Source organism: Benincasa hispida, chromosome 8 (assembly GCF_027475165.1).
Source record: "Benincasa hispida cultivar pf3 chromosome 8, pf3_genome.v1.1, whole genome shotgun sequence".
NCBI lineage: Eukaryota > Viridiplantae > Streptophyta > Magnoliopsida > Cucurbitales > Cucurbitaceae > Benincasa > Benincasa hispida.
In genome coordinates this window covers 38,779,985-38,803,595 of record NC_143485.1, presented here as the reverse complement: position 1 = coordinate 38,803,595, position 23,611 = coordinate 38,779,985, and the positions used below count along the sequence as shown (strand labels likewise).

At 35.6% G+C, this 23,611-nt stretch overlaps 1 protein-coding gene across 1 annotated transcript in view; it reads left to right on the top strand.

Moving 5' to 3' along the window:
* Window positions 1-3,978: 3,978 nt before the first annotated feature.
* The window catches only part of SCD1 (stomatal cytokinesis defective / SCD1 protein (SCD1)), a 28,910-nt gene continuing 9,277 nt past the window's right edge, over window positions 3,979-23,611 (top strand). Inside the window, exons 1-8 of the mRNA XM_090316235.1 lie at window positions 3,979-4,442; window positions 4,570-4,663; window positions 4,823-5,024; window positions 5,347-5,488; window positions 5,683-5,783; window positions 6,251-6,314; window positions 6,502-6,615; window positions 23,176-23,396. Of these exons, the coding sequence (XP_090172361.1) occupies window positions 4,269-4,442; window positions 4,570-4,663; window positions 4,823-5,024; window positions 5,347-5,488; window positions 5,683-5,783; window positions 6,251-6,314; window positions 6,502-6,615; window positions 23,176-23,396 (1,112 nt within the window). The 5' untranslated portion in view covers window positions 3,979-4,268. The remainder of the gene's footprint in view (window positions 4,443-4,569; window positions 4,664-4,822; window positions 5,025-5,346; window positions 5,489-5,682; window positions 5,784-6,250; window positions 6,315-6,501; window positions 6,616-23,175; window positions 23,397-23,611) is intronic.

The window sequence follows — 23,611 nt, the reverse complement described above, 5'->3', positions numbered from 1 at the left end:
ATGTATACCATATATCTCCACAGGCAGAGCAAGTGTATTAGTGGAGCCATTCAGAGGAAGTAAGGGGAAACAATTGACATTCTAAAATGACATGATCAACATCATGCGATCAACTACTAATATGTAGTCAGCGCACATGGGCAAACTCGTTGCGTGGCAAACGAAGAAATATAAGCTGAAGTTTGGACATCAAAAGAAGGTAGTTCAAGTCATTTTTGGTATTGAAGGGCTGATTGAGGATGATGGATGCGACCTAATTGATATAATTGGCACGAAAATACAGAAGACGAAGCTCTTCCTTGCTATACTGGAAGAGAAACGGAACGGTATTGCATTCGTCTACTTGCTCGGACCCACTAGATCAACCACCTAATATTTCAAAAATATATATTTTGTTAATTTGTTTTTTGGAACAGCCACATGTTCAGTCGTTTGATATTTTTTTTTTGATGTTCAAAAGAATGTAACTGTACCATACTATCATATTCTAAACATCATTATGAAGTGAAAGGTAATTATTCTATGCACAATTTCAATTCGAGATAAACAATGCATATTATATAATTATAAGCTGTTAAGTTATCAAGTTATCCAATGTTTATGTGTACAACATGTTATTTTTTATTTTTTTTATATTAATGTTAAGCTAGCAGGATTTAATATACATACATATATGTATTATATATATATAGTTGGAAATTAATCAACAATGGAAAAGCAAAAAAAAAAAAAAAACAAAAAAACAAAAAAAAGAAAAAACAAAACAAAAAAACAAAAACAAAAACAAATAAGACCAATTTATTTTACAAAAACTGCACCAGATATCCCAACTCAACTCTGCACCCCAAACACATTATGAGACTCAATTCAACTTAGCACCTAAATACAGACAATAATTACCAACTCAACTTTGCACACCAAATACAGATAATTTACCTCTCCAGATAATAATTATCAACTCAACTCAATTATTTCTTTTTATCGTGCGCCAAACTCCCCCTTAAATGTAAATGAAGGGAGTTCAATGTATTTGTGTTTTAGGCAACTGAATGAGAACATAAAGAAATACCCAACTATTCATTTGCTTATTCTTCGTGAATGAAGTATAAAAAAATGTATTTCCATATCAAATAATAACTTTGAGATCAGGGAAAATATGTCATACATGAGATGCCCATCCTCTCTAGATCTATGGCAAAAAAAGAAAAGAAAAAAAAAACAATAATAACAAAATTTCCAACAAAAAGATATTCCCAACGAGGAGTCCGATAAAAATCATTGCTTTTAAGGAGATTGTTCACTTCAAGTGTGTCGAATTCAACTTCAAGAGAGGGGGGATTAGGCTCATATTACTCATGCTTAACAACTCGCGATCCTTATAACAAAACTTATAGTTCCAACAAACTAATACTCCAATCCTTTTGTCTAACCTTACATTCATCCATAGTTACACATCTTTTATGGTTCAAAATAATCTACCCAGGTCCATAAGGTGGATCTTGGTCGATTTTTTTAGGGAGACAAAACCCGCCACTTTTTAATTAAAAGCAAAATTGTTTCTCATACTCTACAAAATTCAAAGAATAATAATCGCACAATACAACTCGTTCTCAAAACAATCTTAGGGGAGATCAAACGTTTATTAAAAAGTATGATGAATAAATAGAGATATCCAATTTCCCCACGGGGAGGGGGCGAAGATTCCTCGATTAGGTGGGAAATGGAGGAGGGAGTGGGGGGAAAAAATTCCCTGTGAGCTAAACGGGGATGGGGACGGGGAATGCATTCTCCGTCCCCGTTCCCGGCCCCATCCCCGCCCCGATAGCTTTTACATATTTATTTAGTATAGTTATCTAATGTTATGTTGTTATTATTATTATATAAATATTACATTTAAATTACAAATTTGATTATTTATTGGAAAAGATGATGAATATGTTTAAATTTAGATTATATATGTGAATAATTTGATTTATATTTATTTATTTCTACTAAAAAATTAATTAGCTTTTTTAGGCCAAAATTTGAGTAATTTATCTTTAAATTTAAATTGTCATATAAAACTAACCATGTTATTTAATTAAAATTTGTTCACATTAGTGATTTAAATTAATTGGTTTTTTACAAATAAAAAAAGGTAACGAAAAAAATTCCTTGGGGGAACTCGATCACCGCGAATTCTCCGAGGGGAATCCCCGCCCCGATCCCCGTAGAAAATTTCACGGGGATGAAGAATGAAATGGGGAGCAGGGACGGGGATGGGGAATGATATCCCTGGCCCCGCACTGCCCCGTGGTCATCTCTATGAATAAATGAACCAATATTAAATTCATAAATTTAATGTGTTTGAATTAAATCAACTGGTAAAATATGATTTACCTATTTGAACTTTTATACTTGGTGGTGTTCTTAAATATCTCATCTCAACTAATCTAATTTTATATATTAAAACCTCTTTTTTTAATAATCATTTTGGTGTAGATCTAGAAGTCTATCACTGATATTATTGTGATAGACGCTGATAGAAGTCTATTAGTATTTTTTTTTCATTATTTTTTAAATAGTTTAATATTTTTTTATATGTGAAAATTTTCCTTTTCTAAATTTAAATTTTAAAGATAATTCTTACCGTCTATTACTTTAATCATGAACTTTGCTATTTCCATACAACTTATATTTTTATTGTGCAAGTTGCAAGTTATTAACATAAAAAACATGGTTTAAGTTTCCTTGTGAGGAGTGCATCTTTTACCTTAGTTGAACCAATAACAAATTACTTAAAATAACACTTTAAAAAAGTATAATCATGTTATAAAAACAACCAAAATGATTTTTTTTCTGAGTACAATAAAGATAGAAAGATTCAAATGCAGACCTTATAATTTTGTATATTTTATTGAATAATCAAATTAATTAGCATTATTTTTACAACAAAAATGGAGGAATAAATAGACACTAAAAATTAAAAAATGAAAAATTTTAGAAAGGAAAATATATATTAGAAAGAAATGATCCATAAATTATTTATGCTAGCAGATCTCTCGTAAAGATGTCCATGGGCGGGGACGGGGAAACCTTCCACCCCTATTTCAATCTTCATCCTCGCGAAATTTTCCACGGGATCGGGACGGGGAATTTATGGGAATCGGGTTTCCCATGCAGAAAAATTCTCCATTTCTTTTTTTTTTTATTTATTATCTTTTAAAACTAATTTAAAACTATTTATGCTTAGCCTTGATGAAAATTTATTAGTCAAATGGATAATTTCCAATGCATTCTTTTCAAAGAAAAATTTATAAATTTTTCTAGTAAAGACAATAATATTTTATGTGCAAAGATATACATAAAAATTTAATCTCATAATTACTAAATTTTAAATATTATAAGTCTGGCCTTCAACTTAAACATTATAACATGAAAGATAATATCTTAACAGTGTATTAAACCATGCAAAAATTGAGATGAAAAGTAAAAAATAAGTAATTGTTGATGTAACATCAATTTTGTAATATATATATGGTACTATATGTATGATGAATGTATGTTATTATATATCATATATTAGTTAGTTGAATATATATATTCGTCGGGGTGGGAAATCGGGATGGGGGGCCGAGAAAATTAATCCCCGCTTAGTCAACGGGGAAAAAATCTTCCTCATTCCCTCCCCTATTTCTCGTCTAATCAGGGATTGGACAGGACCTTGCGGGACCTCTAATCTCTCGATCGAACATATATACGCGAGCAATGCTGAGTTTTGGTTAATTCTCCAATTTCTTTAAAAGATGAAAAATTCATACAAGTATACATGTAAAATTTGTGTAATTTAATACAGCAAATATAATAATATAAAGAAAAAAGTACCAAAAATGATAAAAGTTTAGAGCCAAATCCGACATGTAAAATAAAATATAATTAATTTGTAAGAGTTGAAGAAAACAGTTTCCATTTTCCTCCGCAAGAAAAAAAAAAAAGAACAATTAATAATTTTGCGATGGTTAATCTGAAACGGGCTAACCGGCAACCGCCCACATATATACATTTCATTCATCTTTCCGATTCGGAAAATCTAATCGCGCGTCATTCCAGGACGGAGTACAGAGTAGTTCGTCGTCTTCCCCTCCATTTCAACTCCGTATGATTCTACTCTCTCTTCTTCCATCAATTCCACATTCTAAGTTGGAATCGACCTTAAAGATCAACTGGAGGTCGTCAATTCTCTCTCTAGGATCAATCACGGAGACAGCATAATCGGCCATCGGCGTTGAATGGCTCGGATCTTTGAGTATTTCGTGGTTTGTGGGATCGGGCCGGAGATTCGGAGTCTAGATGGGAACAAGGGATTTCATGGATTCAGTTACTTGTATCTACCCTCTCTTCTCGACCAGTATCCTCCTTCCAATAATTCTCATTGTCCTCCTCCGCCACCTCAGCTCCCAACGGTGAGTTCCAATATAGAAACTCTATTCACTTTCAAGCATGGTTTTTTGTTTTTCTACTTTAGAGGTGTCAAATTTGTATTACCGCTTGATTAATTTGAGTTCCCCGTATGTGGATCGCATTTTGCAGTGTGTTTTACCAGCTGGGGTCGAGTTTTTTTCATCGGGATTTGATTCCAGTGACGCCTGCACTTTTCCGCGGAGTTATCCGATTGTTTTGACGGGTATGGTTGCTGCTTAGCTTTGAATTTCTTTCAGCATTCTTAATTCGAAGATCATTGGGCTTTGCTATGCGAATGTATATTATATTTAAATGGAATGTAGTTATATGGTACGGCATCTGTGTATCTCCACTCACTGCGATTGTGGAAATTATAATGCAGAGGGCGATGGGTCAAAAATTTATGTCAGTTGCATTGCTTTTAGAGACCCTGTTAGTGAGGATATTGCCGAAGCTTACCGCATTCCACCAAATTCTTATGCTGATAAATGTATCTGTGTTGTTTCGCGGTCACCCAGCTTCCGTGTCCTTAAAGATGCGTTGGAGGAATTGTTTGCTTTGTGCTTCTCCAGCAGTGGAAGTAGGTCAGTGCATAATTAGATGCTCTCTCCATTACATCACGTTTATGTATGTGGCAGCAAATTCTGGAACCACATTGTGAACTGTAAAGCTGATTTCATGGACACGAGTAGATTCTATTTAACAAATTTGTATCCAGAAGGAAGAAAAATATAGTAGAAGGGCGATGAGAAATCAACCCAACCTTCAAGGGTATCATAAGAATTTATTCAACTGGCCTTAACTAATAAGGAGTCATCGTTATAAAAATCAATTGGCCTAGAATTTGATTTTCAGTGGATTTTTTTTCCCTTCGCTACTAATATTCTCAGCTACCCAACATTTCAGCAAGCCTCTGTGGGATATCATAGCACACATGGTCTCCAATGTACCACTGTCTACTCCTGGGAAGGATCGAATTTTGTTTAGTATTGAGAATTGCCTTCTCTCCGTTCAGGCTCCATCCAAGGATGGGCTTCCATATGCTGATGTAAGCTCTTTTTTTCTTTTTCTTTTTTCCCCCCTCCCTCCCCCTTATGATATAAATATATCATTTAATTATATAAATAATACTTTTTGAAAGCTGACCAAGTGCTGATGTGCCTCGCCGGCAATGTCATTCAGAAAATGAAATGTCGATTTATCTTCTCATCTAACAATTATTCCTCTTTATGAGGAGTGCAGATTTCGTTTCAGCCTCTTATGCAATGCTTGGATTTGGAAAATGTAATCAAACTTTTCACTGCTGTCTTACTGGAGAGGAGGATTCTTCTTCGATCAAACAAGTATCTTTCTGTTACTATAGACTTCTTGAAGTTATATTTGTCAAAACACAATTATCTTATTTATTTGTCTGATGAATAGATTGGATTTGTTTTTCATTATATACACATATACATTTATATACTTACTGGAATTTTCATTTGATTGTTTAAAGTGTAAGAGAGTCAATGTAGGATTGAACCAAATACTTCAGAGTTCAGGGTTTCTTGTAATCTTAAAGAACAAATGTTTTTTTTTTTTGTTGACTTTGTTATCCCTAGTCCCTGTCCTTTAATGTCATTCTATCCTAGTGCTAGTCAGTTTCTTGATGAACAATTTGATTTAATTGGTCATTTCAACTGGATGCTTGCTCTTTGTCGTACATACTTTTGTACGATTTGTAAGTTACAATTCCAAGTTTTATAATTGTCATTTTTTTAGTATGTGATAACACATTTTCCTTCATGTTTTTCTCTTCTTCTTTTTGCAGGTATTCACTTTTAACTCTTGTATCAGAAGCCATTTGTCATTTAATATATCCATTTAGATGGCAGGTCAGTTTATATAAAATTTCAATTTCTATGTTATTAAATATTAAAGTATTCTTCCCTTGATTTTTTGATTGGAATTGTTTGTTACTCCTTCACATTTTTGGTGTGATACTAGTGAGGAGGTTTTTATGCGTATTTTTCTGCTTATTTATTATAGACTCTAACCAAAGCTTTCTATGTTGTCCTGAAGCATGTCTACATTCCGTTACTCTTTTTCAGTGGAGTAGACTATATTGATGCTCCCACACCATATATGATGGGTCTTCATTCAGGCGTTGATACATCCTATCTGGCAATGGATGGTGTAAGTAATTTCTTTTATATTTTAATTTTTTTAAAAATTAATTTTGTAAAACAATTAAGTTCCAAGTGAAATAATGTATATCATGGGCCATGGCTATATTAATATGCCCTGCATTTATGTCAGCAGCATATTTGGTATGCTGCCCTTGGTTCCCAAATTTATGTGTACTATATTAAGATATTACGTCAAGGCTTATATACCTTTTTGATATGTCTTTTTCTCTGTAAAAGGAGGTCAGTTCTGATATGTTTGATGCTACGTCATTGACAGAATCTTTTTAACCTTTTTAATTATTATTTATTTAATCTAATAAATAATATCACAGTTAATCCTTTGTGCAGTTTGCTGTTTTAATAGAAGGGGAGTCTTTTACGAGTCATTATTATTTCTTGGAAATGTCCTGTGCAAACCACCCCCTGCATTCATGATAATGTTGAATTTTATAGAAACATAGATCTTTCTATTTATTGTACAAGATTTTAGCAAAGGTGCTAACTAATAGGATGAGAAAGTTGCTTGCTTAGGTGATTTTAGTGGCTTGGGGGCATTCATTGAGGGGAGGCAGATCCTTGATCAGGTTCTCATAGCCAATGAAGCCATCGAAGATTAATGAGGGCAGAAACAGGAGGGGGTAATTTAAATTGAGCCTATGACCACGTGGATTGGTATTTCTTTAACAAAATTCTTGAAAAGAAAGGCTTTGACTATTAGTGGTGATCTTGGATATGGCGTTTTGTTAGGCAGTTAAATACTCTTTAGTCTTTTCTCATCTATGGGAGACCTAGGGGTAAGATCATAGCTTTTAGAGGCCTCATGTCACACTCCACCCCAGATCATCCTCTTAGCCTAGAGAAGGGCGTGACTGCAGCAGTTATCAACCCTTAGGCTGACACTTACTGCCTAAAAACTCTTTGCGGAATAACTTTGATACCAAATACAAATTATATGCAACGGGACGGCTGTAGACCCACAATTTATTAACTTAGAAACTTAATATGTTTAGAGTATTTACAACATTAGATTTACAAGTCCCAAAACCCACAACCCTAGTCCCTATATGAACAATAGTAACATGTGTACAATATTAACAGTAACCACCTAGCAAACGGTTATAAGTCTTTTGGTCCTTTAGTGGCAGAACAGATACTGAGCTGTTTTCAGAGGATTTGACCGCTACCTGTGGGGGGGGAAAACAAAAACATTTGAAAACGGGGTGAGCGTACGCCCAGTGAGTGACCGAGAAAACATAGTAAATTCTCATGCATAATTTCAGAAAATAGTTTTATCTGAAATATAAACTTTTGCAGCATAAATATTTTCCAAGCGTAATGTATATAAAACTGTTTTAAACATAAAACAGTAAAATCATTTCTCAAATCACAGTACTGTATAACTGGTAAAATAATCCCAACACCAATTACTAGTCCAGAGAGAACCCTTTTGCTCAATCTCTGACTTTATTCACTTGTGGCCACACTAAGTACCTTCACACATTAGGTACTACTGCTCAGATACCTTCTCCTTGTACTTCAGTATCGAGCTACTATGATACCTTCTCCAACGTACTTCAGTATCCCGTTGGCTTGGTACCTTCTCAAACGTACTTCAGTACCAATAGATACCTTCTCCTTGTACTTCAGTATCTAGTTGGGTGGATGCCTTCTCCTTGTACTTTGGCATCGCATTTTACCAAAACTATTTATAAACCACTTTTCTCTTTAAAGCATGTACAGTATAACACATATACAACATGGCTTTAAAGATGATAACGCATGCTGGATAAAATCAACATATGTAAATAGTTTTTCAACAATATGCATGCGTTCAAATCACAATTCAAACTTGCTTGGAAACCACTTTATAAAACTAGTAGGCATGAGAATTATTTTCGCAAACATGCTTTCTGTAAAACGTTTGTATTCAAACAGTTTAAAAACATTTTAGTTCGAAAACATTTTAGCCACTCACCTCGAACTCTTAGGAACTTTTCACTCTGGTAGCTCCTCGGGTCCCTTTTTCACCCCTAGAATCCAGATTCAACTTACAACTTAGATTACTTATAGTTCCGAACCTTATTTGGAAATACTTCCTTCTACAAACTTATTCTAAAATGTCTTAGGATATACCCTAAACTTTCAGCTCAGAATTCCTCGTGGTTTGGCCGGAATCTCAAAATCTTCAAGACTGGCCCAGACTGATCCGACAGTCTGACCCTTCTGCCTTCTTCTCAACTTCCAGCCCAGTTCCTTTGAGCCTTTTCCTCCGGTAGCCCTACTCTAAAATCTAGACTTCCAGAGCTTTCAGATGGCTTTGGAATCACTCCAAACGCACGAGTAGATTGGAAGATCTCCTCATCCAAATTTGACACATTCCTTTGAACCCTCACTGCCCTCTACTTTCTCTACGAAATGTATGATTTTTGTGCGATTTGAAAATGAAATCCCAACTCCCTATTTATAGGCGTTCAAATTGCTTGTGGGATTGACAACACCTACTTGGCTGCATGGCCAAATGTTTAATCCTCCCTTTATCAACGTAAGCTGACTTCACCTTGATTCAATGTGTTCTTCCCAAACGCATCCAACACAGTTTCTTAGGGTTTAAGAATTTCTCTTAATCGGACACCTAGATTTTAATTGACGTTTGCCCTTACGTCTTCAAGTTTTGTTTGTATTCAAATTAGGGTTTCTAAATGCATAATCCACCCCAACGCGTCCAAATACATCGCCCAGAAGCTTGCTCGGCCGTTCAATGCATAGGCGAGGCGTGGGCGTGACATTCGAATCGGACAAAGCAAGGCTAACGCATAGGCGCTCTCGCTCTTTCCGCTCTCGGCAATGTCGCTCTCTCCACTCTCGGCAGTGTCTCTTTCTCCCACTTTCTCGCTAGTCTCGCTCTCTTCACTCTCGCTCTCTTCACTCTCGCTCTCTCCAGCAATCTCGCTGATCTTGCTCTCTCAACTCTCGCTCTCTCCAGCTTTCTCGCTGGTCTCGCTCTTTCCACTCTCGCTGGTCTCGCTCTTTCCCATCTTCTATCCAATCTCGCTCTCTCCCATTTCCTCTCCAATCTCGCTGGTCTTGATCTTGCTCTCAACGATCTCGCTGATCTCACTCTCAACGATCTTGCTCTTAGCTACTGCGAACGTTGTTCTTCGTACACGTTTGCTCACCACTTTGATGATACCTTTACACGGATTTTCCAAATTTTTCCAAAGTAATTTCCCATATTTTTCGCATTTCACATAAATTCCATTTTTTTCTCAGTCCTTCAGCCATAACGCATTTCACATAACTTCTCTATACTTAGCCGAAATTTCACAAACTCAATTTCCATATTTTTCTTTTCAAATCCCCATCCCTTCTTCACCATTTCATACTAACTTTCTCATCAACCTACTCAACTTATTTATACAAATTTAAATAGAGACACACAATTAAGTGGAAAATTAAGACAATTTAAATAAGAAAACACACTTAAGTGTAAAATTGGGATTCGGGGTTCACACCTAAGGCAGGGGTCCATTATCTTCCTTCTTATTCTTGCTTGTGGTGGACGTTTTGAGCATGATGATAAGGTTACCTTGTCTCATCTTCAATTCATTAATGATACCATCTTCCTCTGCTCTGGTAAGGACTCCTTAATTTTGAATCATATCCTTGCCTTCTTTAATTTCATATAAGGTTTTAACATCGATAGAGGTAATGTTAGATTTTGGTGTTGAATAGGTATCTCGATAGGGTGAGTAGGTGAGTGGTGAAATTGGCACCTTTCTACTTTGTATCTTGGTCTCTCTCTTAGGAATAATCTAAGGCATACCTCCTTCTGGAATCCTGTGGTGGATAAGATTTAAAGGAGATCGACTTCTTGGAAGATTTTTCCCCCTCAATCGGAGGTAGGCTAACTCTCATTGAGTCTTATTCCCATTTATTTTTTTCCCTCTTTTTTAGAGCTTCATGTTCCATTTACATGAGTTTGGAGGGACTTCCCGTGGGAAGGTATGGAAAAAGGTAAAGGTGAGTACATGATTAGTTGGGAGGTTTTAGGGAAGTTGTGCACTTGGGAGGGTTGGAGTTAGGGAATTTAAAGTTGTATGTTGTTGACAAAATGGTTTTGGCGTTCCCCTTTTGAGTCTACTACCCTTTGGTATTAGATTATTGTGAGCAAGTACGATTCTCATCCCTTTGAATGGTTGTTGAGTGAAGTCAATGGCTCTTACAGAGATTTGTTGAAAGAATCTGTAAAAGAGCTCTCTTCTTTTCTTGGCCTGATTCAGTGTGTTGTGTGAGATGGAAAGGATACATACTTTTGGGAGGACGAGTAGATGGGGGCTCGACCCCACTGTAGTAGCCAATATGTTTCCTAGTCTTTTATCACCTATTCTCCATGAAAAATCATTATGTAGCCCAATGTTTTTTAGGATCAAGGAAGCGCAATAATCTTTGGGGGCTTAAGCGTAAGGCGCAAAAAAAGATTTTTTTTTTGGGTGAGGCGCACCACATATAAAAGTAATACATAAAGAAGAGAAAGCATAGTTGATATAGTTATACTCTTGTATTCTCTCTTGTTGTTAAGCTTCCTTTTGTTTCATATGTTGTCCTCTGGAGTTCAATCCACTACATATGTTGTTCTCTGAGTATTAGACTCATTTCATTAATTCAATGAAAAAGTCTTGTTTCCTTTTGAAAACATAGTTGAAGTGGGAATATGAAAAATAAGAATCCCAAACACAAGAAGATTTGTATTTAAGTTTAGTAAATTAGATTTTTTTAATAAAAAAGGAAAATTTCTAATTATTACCATATTTTAAAAATAACAAAAAAGCCCCAAGGCTTAGGGCTTAAAGCCTTGAGGCTTCAGAAAAGGCGCGTGCCTTATTGAAAATATTTTCTCAAAATATTATTGAATTATTTCTCACTTTCTTAATATTACAAGGGTACAAAGCCCTAATTTAAATAGAATATAGACTTAATGAAATAAGAAAAATATGGACATAGAAGGAAAGAATCCTATAGAATAATTACACTAAATAATACCAAATAAAATCAAATATTGTGTCATAAATCAACACTTCTCCTCAAGCCGATTTAAAGATGTCTTCCATTGCCAACTTGTTAGTCAATTTGTCGAATTATAATTTTGAAAGCCCTTTTGTCAGTACATCAGCAATTTGTTCTGTTGTAGGGAGGTAGGTAGTGCATATCACTCCAGTATCAATCTTCTCCTTTATAAAGTGTATATCAACCTCTATATGTTTTGTCCTATAATGGTGGACTGGGTTGTGTGCGATGGAGATGGCGGCCATATTGTCACAGTAAACCCGTATAAGCGTTACCTGGATAAATTTCAATTCTCCAATAATCTTTTTATCCATCTACCATCACAAATGTCATGTGTTAAAGCCTTGAATTCTACTTTAGCACTACTCCTGGCTACCACACTTTGTTTTTTGCTTCGCCATGTAACTAGATTGCCTCCAACAAAGGAACAACAGCTAGAAGTTGATCTCCTATTTGTGGTACTACTTGCCAATCAACGTCAATGTAAATTTCCACATGTAAATGACCATTCTTAAAAGGTAGGAGTCCCTTTCAAATATCTTAGAATTTTGTAGACAACTTCAAAGTGGGTTGGCTTTGGAGCATGCATGAATTGGCTTACCATACTGACAGCAAAAGCAATATCTGGATGAGTGTGAGATAGATAAATAAGTCTTCCCACGAGTCTCTGGTATTTCTCCTTGTCTTTTATCTCTGTATCCTTTGCCACTTGCAATTTTAAGTTTAGTTCAATAGGAGTTTGTGCTGTACGACAATCAAGTAAGCCCGTCTCTTTAAGTAAATCAATGATATATTTTCATTGATTAGCAAGGATACCTTGTTTCGACCTAGCAAATTCCATCCCGAAGTATTTCAAGGTTCCCAGGTCTTTAATTTGGAATTCATTAGCTAGTTTGCCCTTTAAATTGTTCATCTCAGCTTAATCATTACCTATGAGAATGATATCTACATACACTATTAAAACAACCATCTTATCATGACTAGTATGTCTGTAAAAAGTGGTGTGATCTGCTTGACTCTGACGGAACCCATAACCTGTCACTGCTTTCCCAAAATGTTCAAACCATGCTTTAGGAGATTGCTTAAGGCCATAAAGGGATTTCTTTAACTTACACACTATGTTGGTTCCAAGGTTGGCTTCAAGGCCCGATGGTAAGTTCGTAAATACCTCCTTTTCAAGCTCATCATTAAGGAAGACATTTTTTACATCAAACTGATAAAGAGACCAATTAAAATTAATTGCGATAGATAATAACACTCTAATGGAATTGATTTTTGCAACAAGGGTAAATGTTTCTTGATAATCCATTCCATAGGTTTGTGTAAAGCTATTAGCAACCAGCTTCGCTTTGTATCTTTCAACACTCCCATCAGCTTTGCACTTTATAGCGAACACCCATTTTCATTCCACTCTTTCTTATCTTTTGGAAGCTCAATAACTTCCCATGTGCCATTTTCTTTTAGAGCACTCATTTCTTTCATAATTGTTAAGTTCCAATTTGGATCATTCAAGGCTTCCTGTATATTCCTTCGCACAAATAGATTTGTTATCCTAGAGGTGGAAGCTTTATAATCATTAGATAATCTATGGTAAGAGAGGTAGTTTGCAATAAGGTATTTAGTATATCGATGAAAACATTTCCCATGGGCTATCGAAATATCAAGATTAGACAAGGGATTTTGAGAAGATGAGGAAATGGGAATAGAAAGAGGATTACCTGAATTTTCTGATGGAGTTAAAAACATGCAAGTGGAAGCAATTAGGATCTTAAGCACTTTAATTTCATTAATTTAAGGATTAAGCATGCAAATACCAAGCTGTAAAAAACAGAGTTTCATGAACAAACCTTAATGTAACTCAAAATTGAAACTGTCCCTTGGTTGTTTTTTTATCACGAATAGTTCATGGACCATCACTAGAGTCTTCCTTACTATTCTCCGACCTTAGAACGGATTGTAGGATCCAAATTGGTGATGAATCTTGAGGGAAATATGAGTTACCAAATCACCATTAATTGACAGCAAATTGAGCAATATTTGAGTGGGATTTGTGAGGTGTTAATCAAGCAAAATGTGGGATAAACCCACTAACATGATATTTTTTAATTTTCCAAAAATTCAAAATTCAAAATAGTTTTAATTAATTTTAAATAATTAATTAAATAATCTAATTAATAATAATTTAATATCAAATATTAAATTATATAATTAATTTTAAATTAATTAAACAATTTAATAAATTAATAATATTAATTTAATATCAAATTTTAAATTAATAATCAACACCAATCCTGATCATGAATCCTATTCATGTATGCAATATTTAAATCAAATTTAAATATTTTTAACTCTCCAAATTTGTTTAAGGGAAATTATTTTAAATGACAAAATTGTTGAAAATATTTATAAATAATAGCAAAATATCACACAGTCTATCTGTGATAGACTGCGATAGACTTCTATCTGCATTTATCATGACACAGATAAATACAGATACTAGTCTACCGCGGTCTATCATGATCTATCAAGATAGACCATGAAAATTTGCTGTTATTTGTAAATATTTTGATTCATTTTCCTATATTTGAAAACAACTCTATGTTTAATTCATAATTAAACAATAATACGTTAAGTATATCGAATATAAATAGCGGTTATTTCCTAAGCCGAATTTGAACAATTCAAATTCTCTTGTTACACTGCTCTAAGGTTTAGTCCAATATGAGCTAGCAAGGGACCTAATGGACCTAAGCTTTAGCGATAGCTAAACTCTTTAACCTAGTTAACCAACATTCGTTAACTATCGGGATACTCCACTATAGTCCAGTAGCTGCACTTTCCTCACTGTAGATATATTTCTATCTACTTAATATAGCCATGATTATTAAGTTGACCATTCACAGGTTGTTCATAATTACAGTTGGGTCAAAATTACCGTTTTACCCCTGTAATTACATCTTGTTCTTTAAGCCCCACTGATCCTCTAATGAACAATTGGTTTGTGGTCCAACCATCAAATCGGGTCCCTCTCGGCCCAACAAGGTCCCTTGTTCAAGACCCGAAGTCAACACTTAAGAGAACAACTTATCTAGTATCCCTAGAATCGGGTAGGAGTGAATTTCATCTTGCAGGACTATGTCCCCAGCTATCTACCCGATCTTATCCCTAAAATGAGGGGCTTATTGAGTTGGCAAACTCAGATCACTCTCACCCATGCAAATTAAAGGATAATCCTAAATAAACAGGAGTTTATACTTAACTCAGGATTAAGATCGAGTTATCTAGGTCATCGTATTGAAATAGTCAGTCTTAACAGTAAACGACGTTATAAAGTAAAAGTGACTATTTCGCGGTCCGGTCTTATGCAAACTCATTGCATAGGATGCCCCCACTCGCATGTCTCCACATGAATAATTCAGGATCACATCGTTTGTATCAAAGACAAAGTGGGCCACATTCATTGTGTCTCTAGGAAAAGGTACCCAACCTAATCCTTATACTATAGACCGTTTTGGCTATTACTTGAACTTGATCCACTCATATGTTTCCACATAGAGTTCAAATATTCATGACACAGCCAGGGGTTCTTAGTTTATTGGATTCAAGGTTTTTAAGTGCAATTCACATATTCAATAACATTTTTATTGAATAAATCTCAGTAACAACTTTATTGCAAAATAAAATATGTTCATGGTTTACAAAGCACGAGTTTTAGGACATAAAACCCAATAAACTCCCACTTGAACTAAAACTCTAGTGGGTTCATGTACATATAATGTTGAGCGTGAGAGAAAAACATAAATACAATAAACTAGGGCATCACAACTCATGTCTTCTCCCACTTACCATAGATTTACGTAACTCGTAGTCCTAGACTCACTAGTTGACCCTCAAACACTTTAGCCGTGAGGGCCTTTGTAAACGGATCGACAATGTTGTGCTCCGAGTCTATTTGTTTGACGATCATGTCTCCTCGTTGCACAATCTCCCTAATAAAATGATATCTATGCTCAATATGCTTCCCACGCTTATGGTTTCTGGGTTCTTTAGAATTTGCAACTGCGCCATTATTATCACAATAGAGGGTGATAAGCAGATGCATGTTTGGAACCACTTCCAAATTTGTCAAGAACTTCTTAAGCCATACAGCTTCCTTTGCCGCTTCACATGCAACTACGTACTCCACTTCCATGATAGAGTCAACAATATAACCTCGCTTTATACTCCTCCAAACTACTGTTCTTCCATTTAGAGTGAACACTGATCCTGATGTAGATTTCCTTCAATCTTGATCAGTCTGAAAATCATAGTCAGTGTATTTTATAAAGATTAGATCCTTAGCGCCACACATGAGCATATAGTCCTTCGTTCTTTTAAGATACTTGAGGATATTTTTAACGACAGTCCAATGGTCATTATTGAAAGATAAGGAGAGAGAAAAGAGACAAGACAAGACTTACGTGGAAAACCCCAACACAGGGAGAAAAAACCACGATAGAGGAGTTTTATTATTTAATGTCACACGTACAAGAGACCCCAACCTCAGATATAAATAGAATGAGGGGAAACCCTAATTTAGTAGGCATAAAGTAAAAAGACAAATATGCCCTTAGGGCTAAAGCACCATATTTCAACATTCATATCCTTGATTGACTGATACCTACTGACTATTTCCGCTGCGTAGCATATTTCAGGTCTTGTACATAACATAGCATACATCAGACTACCAACTGTTGATGCATAGAGAATACGTCTCATATCCTCAACTTCTTGAGGTGTCTTAGGGCAGTATTCCTTCGACAGATGAATTCCATGTCTGAAGGGTAATAATCCCCCTTTGGAATTCTGCATCTTATATCTCGACAACATCTTGTCTATATATGATGCTTGAGACAGGGCTAATGCTCTGTTCTTGCAATTCTGAACGATTTGGATTCTAGGAACATACTGAGCTTTTCCTAAATCTTTCATTTAGAATTTGGTTGCTAACCATTGCTTAACGAGTTAGGAATCCTATATCATTCCAATGAGAAGGATGTCATCAACGTACAACACTAGGAAAGCTACAATGGTTTTTGACAATTTTCTGTAGACACAAGATTAATTAATATTCTGCTCAAAGCCATAAGATTTGATCGCGTGTCAAATCTTATATTCCAGGATTTGGATGCTTGTTTTAACCTATAAATGGATCGTTTAAGTTTGCAAACTTTTTGATCTTAATCCTGTTCAATAAACTCCTTTGGTTGAGCCGTATAGATACTTTCTTCAAGATTGCCATTCAGAAAGACTGTCTTGACATCCATTTTCCAAATTTCATAATCATAAAATCTAGCAATAGACAAGAGTATTTTAATCGATTTTAACATGGCGACAGTGGATAAGGTTTCTTCATGGTCCACCCCCTCTCTCTGAGTATAATCCTTTGCCACCAGTTGAGTCTTAAAGGTTTGTACCTTACCGACTTGGTCTCGTTTCTTCTTGTAGATCTATTTACAACCAATAGGTTTTACCCCCATTTGGTTAATCTACAAGTTCCTAGACTGAATTGAAGTTCATAGACTCTATTTCGAGATCCATGGCTTTGATCCACTGGTCTTGGTTTACATCATTCTTTGCCTGTTCATAGGTCAATGAATCCTCAATGCCACCATCAGGTATGACGACTTGAGTTTCTGTTAAACCCATGTAATGGTCGGGTTGATGTACAACCCTCCCACTACGTCGAGACACTTTCAACTCTTGAGAAGGATGTGACTAACCAGAATTACTAGCTTCATCAACAACTCTTGTTAAAGAACCGGCCTGATCAACAACTCTTGTTAAAGAACTGGCCTGATCAACAACTCTTGTCGATTTATCTGTAGCCTCTTTGGAAATTTCACCCAATACTAGTTTACTGCGAGTTTGTTGATCTCTCATGTGGTCTTCCTCTAAGAATGTAGCATTTGTCGACACACACTTTTTTATTTTGAGGATCATAAAACAGATCACTTTTCATTTCTTTTGGGTATTCTACGAATAAGTATAATTTTGAATGGCGTTTCAATTTCTTTGGGTTTTGCATCAACTCATGTGCATGACATCCCCAAATTCTGAAGTGACGTAAACTACCTTTATGGCCTTTCCATAACTCATATGCTGTTTCAGAAACACTTTTGGAAGGAACCATGTTCAAAATGTATACAACAATCTCTACTGCATATCCTCAAAACAAATCAAGCACTTGAGCATAGCTCATCATCGACCAAACCATGTCCACAACAAGGTTTTATTTCTCTTTTCCGACACACCATTCTGCTGAGGTGTATCGGGTGTTGAAAGTTGAGATTGGATTCCATGTTATATCAAATAGTTCTGAAATCTTAAGTTCATATACTCTTCACCTTGATCTGATTGAAGTGTTTTAATTGTTTTAACTAACAAGTTCTCAACCTCTGTCTTACATTCGTTGAACTTTTCAAGGGTTTTGGACTTGTGATGCATTAGGTAAACATAGTCATACCTAGAATAATCATCAATAAAACTGATGAAATATTCATATTCTCCTTGTGCTTTGACATTCATCGGACCACAGAGACCTAAATGCACGAGTTTATGGGGATTCTTTGGCTCTAAGACCTTTTCCTATAGAAAATCTTTTGGTCATCTTACCCTCAAGGCATGACACACATGGTAAAGAGTTGTCTTCTAACTAACTTAGAAGTCCACTCTTGACCAATCTCCTAATCTTATTGAGATCAATGAGGCCAAGCCTCAAGTGCCAAAGATAGGTAAGAGAAACTTTTTGCCTTTTATTTTGCGTTTCAACTGTTTTAAACATCTCAGTATTTAAATAGTTTTTGCTTTGGATGGTCTTAACACATAGAAGGAAGAGGAGATGTATCCCAAAAATTATCTTCTAAGTTGGATATCTCCCCCTAAAGAGAATTTTTGTCAAAAAATGGTTTGTTTTCTAGAAACACCACATCCTTACTTTCAATGTATTTTCTAGTGTAGGGTTCAAAACATCTATATCCATTTTTATCAGAGGCATATGCGAAGAAAATACACTTAAAAGAGCTCTAGGGTCAAGGTTTAACCGAGAAAAATTGGGGATATGAACAAAGCGGTACACCCAAAGACTTTAAGCGGTAAATTGGATCACAAATGAATAGTAGGAAAAAAAATCCTTAAATTGATTTAAAGGTGTTTTAAAATTCAAGATTTTAGAAGGTATTCGATTTATAAGGTAGGCAGATGTGAGAGCTGCATCACCCCACAAATACTGAGGAACATGCATATAAAATATAATCACACGAGCAACTTCAAGTAAATGCCTATTTTTCCGTTCAACAATGCCATTTTGTTGGGAAGTATCATGATAGGTGGACTGATGAGAAATGCCCTTTTCCTTGAAGAAATCAACCAAAAATTCATTGAAGTATTCAGTCCCATTATCAGAGTGTAGAATGCTTAATTTAGTTTGAAATTGATTTTCAACCATGTTATAAAAGCGAACAAAGATATCTTTGACCTCAGATTTTTTTTGTAAACAAGTGAACCACGTTAATCGAGTGTGATCATCAATAAATATAGCAAACCAACGTTTTCCACTGTGTTAAAACTTTTGACAAACCCCAAACATCACCATGGAATAAGTGAAACGGTTTGGAAGTCTTGTAAGATTTTGGTAAATACGTGGCTTGATGATTCTTAACAAAGATGCAACTTTCACATTGAAAAATTGAACAATCAATTTCTTTAAATAAGTTTAGGAACAAAAATTTCAAATAGAAAAAACTAGGATGTCCTAGTCTAAAATGCCATAACATGATTGATTCTTGAACAGAGGGAGAACTAACGCAACTTAAGTCCTGAACTTTTTTTTATCACTAGTCAGAGGGTCATCAAAGTAGTAAAAACCATCAAGTATTCTAGCACGTCCAATCATCTCCCCTCGAATTCTGATCATGAAACAAATAATGAGCTGCAAAGAAAATGATAGGGCAGTTAGTGGCTTAGTTAGTGTCTTTAGAAAGTTTACTCACAGATTATAAATTACAGGCTAATTTAGGGACATGGAGTACAGATTGTAATGTAATTTTTTCGGTCAGACAAATAGTTCCTTTTCCTGCAATAAAATTAAAACTACCATTTGCAAATCGAATTTTCTCAGTGTTATATAGAGGGGAATATGAGTAAAAAAAAGTGAGATGTACTAGTCATATGGTCTGAAACTTCAAAATCTATGATCCACGGACATGAATTAAGACAAGAAAAAGTTCGAGGACAGTTACCTGTTTGTGCCAAGGAAATACTAGGATTACCCGATGGCGAATTGATCTTTGACAGCTTCAGGAGTTGATCAATTTGCTCTTAACTGAATGGATTGGAGTCAACACTATTAGCAATAGGAGGTGCGGACTAATTGTTACCTTTGTCACGTGGCTTGTTGTTCTTCCAGTTTGTAGGCTTCCCATGGATTTTCCAACAAGTCTCATGAGTATGGCACGGTTTGTTACAATGATCACACCATACTCGGGGTTTGTTTGGTGGCAGAGAAGCCTTACTGGCAGTGGCATCAATCATCATAGCAAATGTCTCAATGGAATCTGCACTTTTTTTGTCCAACATAACACACTTTCCTCCCTGCGAACCTCAGAAAAAGCTTCATTGATGGAGGGGAGAGGTTTTCTACTGGTAACTCTACTTCTAATCTCATAGAATTCATCATTGGGGCTAGTGAGAAATTTGTAGACACGGCCGTCCTCTACTACCTTCTTGTAATGTGCGTGATCCTTAGTCAATTCCCATTCATAACTTTCAAAAAGATCTAAGCCTTGCCAAATTCTTGTCAGCTTGTGAAAATATTGTGAACTGTGTCTCCTTCTTATCGGATATCACCTAGCTTGAGATTCAACTCTGGTACTGGTGATTGATTGTCAAGGTCTGGATATATTTGGTTGACATTGTCCCATAATCCTTTGCGGTCGAATAACACATTTAGTTGGAACATATTTTTTCAATCATGGAATTGACCAACCATGTCATAGCCATGGAATTTTCAGCATCCCAAGTAGTAAACAATGGATCCGTCTTGGCAGGTGCCTTTTTGTCACTGGTAAGATATCCAACCTCCTGTCCACGAATATACATCTGAACGCTTTGGGACCAACGAAGGAAATTGTCCCCATTAAGTCAGTTGTGGTGATTTGGACATTTGAAAGCTGACGGTTGTCAGAAATTTTGGCCATTGATGACTTTTTGTCGGACATGTTGTGTGTGACTGGATTTTAACACCACTAACCAAAAAACAAAGTTAAAACAAAACTAACTCACAAAGACAACAGCCTCATCGGAAAAGATGACTCAATTGGCAGCCTCTAAAAATAAAAAAACACCCAAGGTCGCTTGCGAACGGGAAGACCGGATATGAGATGATGTGTCCAAAAAACCAATCGATGACGGCATAAGAGATAGGGCAGTCGATTGTCATGAAATTTCATTATCTTCTTCTTTCTACTGTTGCTCTGTATTTTTACTTTGTCATGAATTTTTTTAATTGAATCTCCTCCATCATCTTAGCAACCAATGGAATGTCACCACATTTCTTTAATAATTTCACTTTCAATTCCTCCAAATTTGGAGATTCGTCAGAGAACAAATCTCTATTTTTCACTATTTCTTGCCAAAAAATGTCCTAGAAAACAATCTCCATTTTATGGTTATTTTTTTTTGTTATGTGTTCCATACAATTCAACTACATACATACTTTTCCAGATATTATTAACACTCATTTGATATGTGAATTCAATTAAATAAAAATATATTTTACAAATTTCTATGTATAAATATTACACTTAATGTAGACAAAATACTATTATTTATATAACCAACAACCCTACAACATACTTTAACAATCATCGGTCTTATAATAGTCAAAAGTGGTTGTTGAAGTTGATTATCAAAGATGATTTTCGCTGGAGTTTTGTAGTTGGAGGTGGTTGTCGGAGCCTAAAGTTGGTTGCATGAAGGTGGTACTGGACTTGGTAGCCGGAGTTTGTTGTCGGAGGTGGTTTTCAGAGCCCGAAGCTGGTCGTGCAAAGGTGTTCGTGAGAGTTGGTCATCGAAGATGATTTTCGCTAGAGTTTGTCGTCGGAGCTCGAAGTTGGTCAATGGAGTTGCTCGCTCGAAGATAGTTATTGAAGGTGATTTTCGTCAGAGTTTGTAGTTGGAAGTGGTCATCGGAGCTGGTCATTGGAGTTTGTTGTCGAAGGTAGTCGCTGGAGCTCAAAATTGATCGTCGGAGTTGGTCGCACGAAGGTGGTAGTCGAAGTTGGGTCACTGGAGTTGTCATCGGAGGTGGTTATTAGAGGCTGGAATTGGTTAACAACGTTGGTCGTTGGAGTTGTCATCGGAGGTGGTTGTGGGAGCCTGGAGTTAGTTCTCGGAATGTGGTAGCAATAGTCTCCGATAGTGGCCGATAAATGGAGCTACTGAAAACATTGAAAGAAGGGAGAGTTGTGGTGAGTTGGTAAAATATACCAACTCAACTCCACCAACATTTAAAGTTGGTGGGCCAAATATTGTGTTGGTATATTATACCAGCTCACCTCAACTCATGTTGGTGAGCCAAGCACCCCTTATTGAAGCCACGCTACGGACAACCCAAAGCAATTCAAACGATAATTGATGACATGTGATGTTAAAATCTGAAAATCCTTCAAAAGTATTTCAAAAACATTATTGGGTCCCATGTAATTTTCAATGGCAATCGGATCGCTCACCCTCACCACTGCAATTGGATTGTCTTTGTTGATTATGGATTTTATAGTAAGACCGACATTTCATTACGATTATAAAACCCTGGTAAAGAACAACAAACGTAATCAAATAGGGCCCACTTTTCAGATTACCATTGATGGATTACGTTTCCAATGAAGTAAACATGGTCTTAGTGAACAATCGAGGTTAAAAGTGTAAATCTTGAAACCTAGGGACCAAATTAAAACAGAACTCAAAATTTAAGTACTAAAAAAGTGAAACATTTTGAAACTTAGAGATTAAATTGAAATGAAACTCAAAACTTAAGAACTAAAAGTATAACATTTTGAAAGCTAGGGACCAAATAAAAACTAGATTCAAAACCTAGGGACCAAAAAAGTAATTTTTCCTCCTTTTTTTTTTTTTTTTGTTTTTCCCTTGTGGTCTCTTACACACGATTTTTTTAATTATTTTTTTCATTGATGTAGTACAAGTAATGGAAGATATCCCCATTCACCATAGAGCTTTTAAGAACCCACTCCAATTATAATTAATCACAAAAGGGATTCAATAAAAAGACCATTACGAACTAGATTTGTGGGTTGGAGCTTCCAGGAATACTGATACTTTTACTGTTTTTCTATAAGTTGTTTCTTTTCCTTAAAATATTTTGTGAAATCTTGATGTTTCTATCATGAAATTATGTAGTGAACTAAATCAGCTAAATGCTTACTGTTTGTTTATTTTGAAACCTTAGGTTGTTGTAGTGGACCTTGAGTATAATTGTATCACAACTACTGAGGAAATACCACCTATTCCAGAACCAGAACTTGGATCTTTGCGTAGCGAGTTAATGAAGTTATTACATCCCAATGTTGTTAGTATAGACCAAATAAGGTCTGATTTGCGTAGCTCATCTGAGCAGTACCCTAGAGGTAGCAGCAAGCCTTGGGGAGAAGACCATGACCTTCAGCTTAGGTGATAATTGGGTGTCAAGACTTGTAATTATGAAGTACTTTTAGCTTTCCTACTTTTTTTTTTCTTTTTCCCCTCTCTCTCTCTCTCTCTCTCTCTCTGAAAGTTTACTTGCATTTGATCAACTTCTATGTTATTTTCCATATACTCCTCTGTGATAATTATTTTTGTGGTCTATATCCTTAGGGTTTTGGCTTTTGTGATTGTTGTGAAGAACC